Raw genomic sequence first — 8,657 nt, forward strand, 5'->3', positions numbered from 1 at the left:
AAAGATTTTAGTTTTTCTTGCTTGACAAAAAGGTTAGAAGTTAACTTAGCGGTTTAGACTTTCAAGCCTACTTTGCTATTAAAAGAAATTTTAGAAAAGTCTCTGTTTCAATTTAATTAACCAATCATTAAGGCTTTGAACTCTTCTGCTAGTTGCTCATTTTTAAGCTTGGCGTCATCATCTCCAACTGTCTGAACAGGGTATCCTAAAGAATAAAAAATAACCATTCAATTAAAAACTTTGAGGAATGAGATTATTCTTATTGTCTTAATGGTTAAATAAATAGGTCATGTGACAAAAAATATATGAAATCCATGAGATTTTTTCAACAGATTTTTGCTACTTGTTATTGCTCCTACAAAATAATGGTTTCACACTAAAAAACGGCTCGTAAGAAATTATGACACTAAACTGTCATTTAATGAAAAGTTATAACCGGTTGCAGAATATTTATTTTTACAGCGATTGCGCTTTAGGTAATAAATCAAGTTCAAAATGACTATATATTGTGCCAAAAACTCAATCTAACACAGATATTGCCCTTTTAGGTAAATTTTGCCCCAAAAATTATTTTTATTCACAATGCTCAAGTTTGATGTATGTTAACATAACCAATTGTACTACCTCACACTGACCATTCTAGTTTTAACTGCACTGTAGAAATTTACCTAAGATTGTTCCCTAATTACATGAATTACCAAATCACCGTACAAGCTAAACACTATCTAGTCTGAGTTGTGGAAATAACTTTTCTTTAAAATGTTTAAAAAAACGAGTTGCTCTTTCCCAAATATTTAGCATTTTTCTGACAAAACAATTGCTCAACACGCTGGACTATTTTAGTAAAAATTAGTCACCTTATTCCAGAAGCAATACTATTATAATAGTAATTACACTCTGTGGATTTGTTGTTATAATACACTGTTTTGCTGATTAATCTTTTGAAGAATGAGTGGTTTAGAATATAAGGCAAATCAACCAATACAATCTGGATAGCTCTGTAAAAGTTTATATGTTATAAATTACCAATACTGTGAAACAGTTCATAACATACGATTTCAATAAAACTAATTTATATAGGTTTTGATAAACATCTATTGCCAGCACACCTCTACTCATTATATACTGACACAAGGTTTAAAGTTTCATGATAGAATCAATCTGGAATTTGGTGTCTGGTGCTTGTTAAAACACAAACCTCATATGTTAGCCTCTAGAGTTTATAAGCTAACATATGATATAATTTTGCAGCAAAAAGCAAATATACTGGTTGAAAAATAAGTAACACTGCAAGTAATATTCACTTGTAATGTTATTAGGAAAGTTACTTATGTGCCAACTAGTGTACTCGCTTGGTAGATACTTTACCTATAATTTTTGGCTGTTGGTTCACAAAAGAACCAACATTTCAAATCATCTAACCATTATCTATTTTGGTAAAAGAAGCGTTAGCAGTTCCAATACCTGGGAAATAGTTGGAGTTCTTCTAAATTTGAAGTTAAAACATTAATGAGCGAACATTACAATGTTAATATAGTAAAAATGAATAGCTATTGAATAAAAATCATTAGCTATTTAGCAGTTTTTATTTTCAGTATTGGAAAACAATTTCCGGTTTAAGAGAAACATTTTACTTACAAACTCTGTTGGGCTTTCACAAAACAGTATCAACTTTTTGTTTGCATTCCACGTCAGTAAAAAATTGAGAAACATGAAGTTAGGTAAAAAACACTGTTTTATAAATTTACATACCCATTGAAAAACTCAGAAACAAGAGGTCATCATTTTCAAATTTCATCTGAACAGCTAAAATGTAAAAAACTTGAATATAAAGCTCGGATAAAGTTAAAATTAACCTATGCTTTTGCATTCTCATCAGCCCTGATTTTTTCCTACTAATGGCTAAAGCGTTTTCTATTTCAGTTAGAAAATTCCAAATACAGTCTTGTAATAGTTGCCCAATGTAAATTACATTATTTTTTTTAGCAATTATGGATCTTTGATGAACTTAATTGGTCCTAGCTTCTCTTTAAAATTTCAAACTTGGAAAAGCAAAGACTAATCATGTCATTTTATTGAACATTATAAGCTTATTTGTTTAGACAAAACACGTTACAAATAATAAATGCTCATACACACACACACCTTCATTTTTATTAGTTTCAAGATACTGGCAAAAGGTTTGGAATCTTTGCATTTTGCGTTGTTTAGACAGAACAACTGAGACAATCACTGCTAGTAACAAAACCAAAAAAAATGACAGTGTGCCAATTGTCAGCTGAATCGGAAAGTTTTCAAGGTTTCTTGTTAGGGTAGCTTCATGTAACTTCTTGATTTGCCATGCTCTTGCTCAGATTTGGAATTATCGAATCTACAGTTGGGGCTTTAGGGCTTTTTTGTACAGTAGGTAGTAAGGTAAGCTGAAACTTATTCTTCCGTTTTCATGAGCACCTATTATCTCGAGAAAATGTTTTAGATGTACCATTAAAGTGGTTATTCAAAACACAACCTATAAATGCAAATTATTAATTAAGTACTTTTTAGTTTAGTAGCTACCAAAAAAAGGCTAAAAAATCAGGATTCAAAAAATTCTGGTTAACTACTATCAGAGGCAAATAAATTTATTATAAAAATAAATATAAAAACCATGATGTAAAACAAAATAATGAAACAACTTCAATGATGTTTGTACTAAGTCTAAAATATCATTGAAGATTATAACAAAAGTAAAATTAGCTAAACACGGTATAACAATATGAATCAAATATAAATTTTTTTAATCAGAATAACCTAAGAAACTATTGAATATAACTAATCAGTGGCTCCTCTATAATGCTAAGACTGTGCTCTATGCTAAGGCTGACAATAATGTGGGGAGTAGTTTGTACTCTAAATTAAATTAGATACCACATATCGTCTATTGACACAAGCTTTAAAAATTAATCAGGTACACAGTGATTATAGTTCTTAGGTTTAGATAAAAATGTTATTATTGTTTTTTTTCTTTCCTTACTTGGGCAGTCAGCATTTATATATTTTATTTTATATACCCACTTTTACCGGCAGCATTACATCGTTTTAAGTATTTAACTCATGTTTAAGTTAATAAAAGGAAAACACTATTAACATAATTTTAGCCATGCACTGATGGATAATGCACTGATGAATTTTGTAGTACAAATGTCAATCTTAGATGGAATTATCTGTCAAACTTCTGTTCAGGCAAATGGCTTCAGATTAACTTTAAAATTCTATACATAGCATGAAAAGGTACTGTCTACAGGGGTCATCTAAAGTGGTAAACCCAATTATGAGCAAGTTTAAATTTATGTATAAACAGAAAAGCACCAGCTAGGTTTGCATGATATAAAAAGTGAGTTAATGAACAAGTTTTAATACTCACAAGTAACAGGAGATTTATGTGTTTCATTGCTCTGAGATGGTCTATTTCGAGGCATTACACAAGCTCCAATACACAATAGTGTCCATAGTATAACAACCAGTACTATACATCTTTTCTATCCCAAGCAAGTACTATCCCAAGCATTGTCAACCAGACTGGTTCCTTCTGTCACTGGTTTGAATAGTTTTAAAACAATGCTTCGGTTAAAAAACCTGCCCTCAAAGTACATGTAACTTGGAACATTTTGAGAACAAAATATCATGATAGATGTGAAGACAAAAAAGTTTGAACTCTGAATCTGCTTGAAATTTTAAGAAGCTTTTTGCGACTGACATTATCTAAGCACTCGATCAGCAATCTCAGCATTAGAACTCGGGTATAGACAAATATTTAAAGAGTATTTGATGAGGTTTGATTAGCAAGCTAATTTTGGGTTAAAAGTTTAACCCTATTAGTGATTGAATTTTTTTCTAATCTATTCTTAAACTAGCTGACAATATAAATTAAGGGCATATAGGTATTAAGATAGCAGGTTAGTTATTTCTGAGTTCCAGTTGCTTTGAGTACATATGTTTAAGTATGTGTGTTCTGCTGTGTAGAAGTTAGCTTTATGCATTCAAAATGGGTAGATCAACCATTTCTATTTGCAGTTTTAGATTTTGCGGCTACTTAAAGACTTTTCTTTTTCATTTAACAATGACAAATTACATTTAAAAATAAATACATTATACATTTTTATCCAACAGTATCACATACTTTCTTGCTTCTATTAGAGTTTAGTGAATTTTATCCGATAGCTGTATCTTTATTTGCGTATAGCAATACACTTTCGGTGTTTTGATCACTTTCAATTAGTGATGGCACTTTCAGTGTCTTCACTTAAGCATGAATGCAAAAAAGAGCAGCCTATTGTCATAAAGTTTGTCAGCTTGTTAATGTCACAAATACAAATAACATATATAGCTCACAAACAAATTTGTACTGTATTTTATTCTACTGATCAAGTCTGTTATTTTTCTTTGTCTACAAAAAGTGTTTTCCAAATGTTTTTATAATTTCGTAATTTCAATCTTTAAAAGTAGTAAAACTCTCATCCAGTTCTCAAAAAACCTTGCCTCTACATGGCAAAGTTTAAATTTTAAGGATTAGTGAAAAAAAAATTTAAAATTAAAATTCAACCCAAATTAAATTGACCATTATACACCACTATGTTCAGGTATCTTAATATGTTGAAAATACTCATAATGACTGTGTTTTCAGTAACTATTTTGTCCTAGTAATTGCTCAGAACCGCCGTATAAAGATTTCAATTGTACCGTCAACTTGATTGTGAACTTATTATAATTGATGTCATACAAACCTGATGAGGGTATTATTTATTGGACCATACTGTTATTTATTTACATTATGTTGAAATTTCGTAAAGTTATAATAGTATATACCACCTATTACTCAAACTGTTGAAGACGTGCTGCAGAACTTGAGTTAGTGATTGTGATTAGAGCATCACCTAATAGGTGTCTTGTGTTTTGACAATAATTACATGTAAAAACTCTCTTCCTCTCAGACCTCTATTGTTCCTCATTATACCTATCTTTTTTCCACCCCTCAAACCCTCTCCTCCTTGGCCCCTCTTTCCATCTCTCTCTCTCTCTCTCTCTCCCTTTCTCCCGCTCTTGCCATCTCCCACTCTCCGCAAATTTCTTCTGCCCATCTCCCCCTCTCTGTTCCCCATCTTCCCCTATTCTTTTCTCATTGTTTCCTTTTCTCCCTTTTTCCCTTTTTCCCTTTTCTTTTCTCCTTTTCAACATTTCTCCTCTCCTTCTTTTATTCCTTTCTCCCTTTCTTCTTTGTCTTTTTTTCTCGCTTTTCCCTTTCTCAAATTCTCCCTTTTTCCCTTTATACATCTCTCTCTTTGCATCTCCCTCTTGCAACCAGTCCTTTGCTTTTTCATTTTCTCACTATTTCCATTTTTCCACTTTTGTTCATTTGAACAAAACTAAAGAAATCAAAATTGTAAGATGTTGTGAAATTGTAAAATGTAAACTTTATTATGTTTATCAGCTTTTGTTAAAATACTGAGCACAATCCAAATTTCAAAATCACAAGAAAAAGTGGATGCTCTTTAGACATATAACAAAAAATCACTGAGCAGGACTTTATCGTCAAAATGCACCAAAATTCGCATTTGTTAAAACCAATCACAGCAATTATAAATCATTAATGTTACATAGGCATATTAGTGAGTGAGCACTGAAAAAAAACATTTTTTCTTATTTTCAGTTTAATCATCTCTATATAGTTTTAACAAATTAGACTGACGTTTTATATAATATGCTAATGTTTATTAAATTCAATTTGTCTTGTGCGCTTCCATTATTTTTTTACTCTTTTGTGTCTTTGCTCTTTTGAATTTAAAGCTTCAACAAAATGGCACCAAATATGACAGGACATAAAAGTGTTTTATATGTAAACTTTTTTGCTGAAACGTAAATCCAAGTTGATTAAAGTCATTTAGTATCAACAGTATCATTATTTTATATGTGCATATATGTATTTAAGGTCAATTTTTTTCTGTATGAAAATGAATTGGCTATTTTTACATATTTACTATATGTTTGTGTCATGTTCCTATATTTATAGATTCTTAAATTAGCCATAACCAAAGTTAAGTTCAAAAATTTTGGTTATTTTCTTGTTGGTTGTGTTTTAACAGTTTGAATGTTTATTTGAAAATGGTTAAATGTTTTATGACAGAACTGCCAGATTTTGAAACATTCAATTAAGATTTCTTGAAAAAAAATTTTACAACACACAAATATACAAATATAGGTTTCTTTCTTTTATAATTTTTACTTTTCATTCCACAATTAACTGTACAATACGCTAAATGCTAACTTAGAGTTTAAGTAAAACATGTTTTGTTGGTCACTGAAATCACAATGGTAATGTGTCCGAAAGTATCTATCAGTTTTATGATTAGTGTTCTCTGTATAAAGGTAAACTATAATTGGAAAAATGTTCTCAAATTAAATTGAGAATCTTTTAGTTACAGTTTAGCTAAATGTATATTTCACAAATATTTTTATCTGCAAGCAGCAGTTAAACCATCATGAGCACCTGCAGGATATTGTCACGCTGATCGTTAAAGTTTTTAGTGATATTAATATTAAATCGTTATTAGTTCATGCTTTTACTTTTACTTTTCGAGTAAAATTAAATAGCATTTTAATTGAATTGTTTAGCACTATTTCAACTTTATTTTTAATTTGTAAGGTATTACATTATATTTGCTTTTAGTCACCTATTAATTACCTTTTATAGTTATCATCTAATCATTAATTGTTACAATGTTTATAAATTTGATGAAAGAAGATTAATAATAGTTATAAAGTGAAAATTATTATAAAACATAGAATTATACATGAATATCACTTAGGCTCAGATTAAAAGTGTGGTTAGTAAATATTCAGTATTCATACTCTCCAAAATGTTTGTTTTTAGTGTTTCAAATGCTAGTTGTTTTCGATTTAACAAGCCATGAGAAGAGTCACAAACTTTTAGTTGATAGGGTTGGTAAAAAGAACTTTTATATATCATTCAATAAATATAGATAGATTCATTGACTGTAGCATCAGTAGCCTATATTATTAAAATTTTAGTTGAATTGAAACCCCTTTAGTTCAAATCGGAAGATCAGAAATAATCAGGAACGAACAACACTCAGTGCTGTCATACCTATTTTTACAAAATTACCGAAGATCAGGAACAAGCTAAGAGATGGTGTATGCAAAACAGTAAATAATGTATACTATATTCCTGCATGTAAGGAAAGATAGGGCGTCACAGCATGTTGTACTATCGAGCTCATGAGCATCATATGATTGTCATGTTGTCCACTTGTTGCATACATTTGCATCTTGATGAGGCTTCACAAAATCTTCAGTATTTTTATTGTTGACAAATTGGCCAATTTTACTATTTATCATTATTAGATAGATAAGATGTTTTATGACACAATAAAGTTTGAGAAAACTGTGAAAATCTTGAAAATTTTATAATAGTTTTTGCAAAGTTATTCAAATTAAAAGTATAACCCAAATACGTTTTTACTTCTTTTTAAGAATATTCATTTATAAAACAAGGTGTCACTAGGATTACTTTTTGAAAAAAAATTGAGGCAAAAAAAAATATTTCAAAGTGAAATGATGTAACCAGGTCAATTATTCAATACCGTTAGCTTTTATTTAGTTATTAGTTACTCAGTTGTTCTATATAATAACAAAAATTGTGTAACACTTGTGAGGAGTTTAAACTTTTATCAATATTTTTATTCTTCCAAAGGACTGCTGACCATAAGATAATAGAAGCATACCTTTGCACTTTTTTAGAATTTTTTCTTTATTTTTTGGACATATCTTCTTTATATCATGGCAAACTTCATTACACAGTTTGCTTTGTAATAATCAGATAAAGTAGTAGCAGCAGTCGTTACGTGCTTCATCTGTCTTGCGATCAAGTTGGATGTACAGCGACTGTTCAGCCCTGTTCATTCGAATAATCTCTGTTTCAGATATTGCTAGCAGGAAGTAAATTAAGAAAAGTTGTCTTATTCTGTAAAGAAAACCATCAAGTTTAGATTTGCACTTGGAACACCGTTGCAAGATATCTGAAGTAAATTTAGGTGATTTTTTTGTATAACTGATATGATTCTCGAGTTTATGGTCTTAAAACTCCTAGCTACAAGGAAGGGGAAGTTTGAGCAATACAAACTTAGTTGTGACGACTAGAACTTTCTATTGTTTGTATCCTCCGTCAAGCTGCTTTACCCTACAGCTTCCGAGTTTTAGAGTGCAAACAAATGTTTTTTAAAGTTTTGTCACAGTGGCTAATGCAATATATAGTGATTTATCTTTTCATGATTATGTGATAGTTGTTACTGCCACAAAAATAGAGTCACCCTAAAAGAGCATGTATGATAATTTTATCCAAAGTACAATCTTTAACAATATTACTAGTATTACATATTAGTTTAATGTGTTTTATTGTGTTTGTGTTTCAATGAACTTTCAGCTCAAATAATTGTTTTCTATATTTTATGACTAAATACAAATGAGTAGGTAATTACCTTATGAAGAACACCTATAAAAACAATATATTACCAAGGGAGAATGTTTGAATAAGTGGTCTATTCAACCACCTACACCGGCATTGCTACAAATACATGTACTTTGGATAGTACCTGCAATAAAAG

At 30.1% G+C, this 8,657-nt stretch overlaps 1 protein-coding gene across 1 annotated transcript; it reads right to left on the reverse strand.

The window, feature by feature from the left end:
- Positions 1–4,974: 4,974 nt before the first annotated feature.
- Positions 4,975–5,310, reverse strand: LOC137397376 (octapeptide-repeat protein T2-like). The gene has a single exon (XM_068083667.1). The coding sequence runs from the start codon at positions 5,308–5,310 to the stop codon at positions 4,975–4,977; it is 336 nt and encodes a 111-aa protein (XP_067939768.1).
- Between the last annotated feature and the right edge of the window lie 3,347 nt (positions 5,311–8,657).

The sequence above is a fragment of the Watersipora subatra genome, chromosome 5 (genome assembly GCF_963576615.1).
Source record: "Watersipora subatra chromosome 5, tzWatSuba1.1, whole genome shotgun sequence".
Classification (NCBI taxonomy): domain Eukaryota; kingdom Metazoa; phylum Bryozoa; class Gymnolaemata; order Cheilostomatida; family Watersiporidae; genus Watersipora; species Watersipora subatra.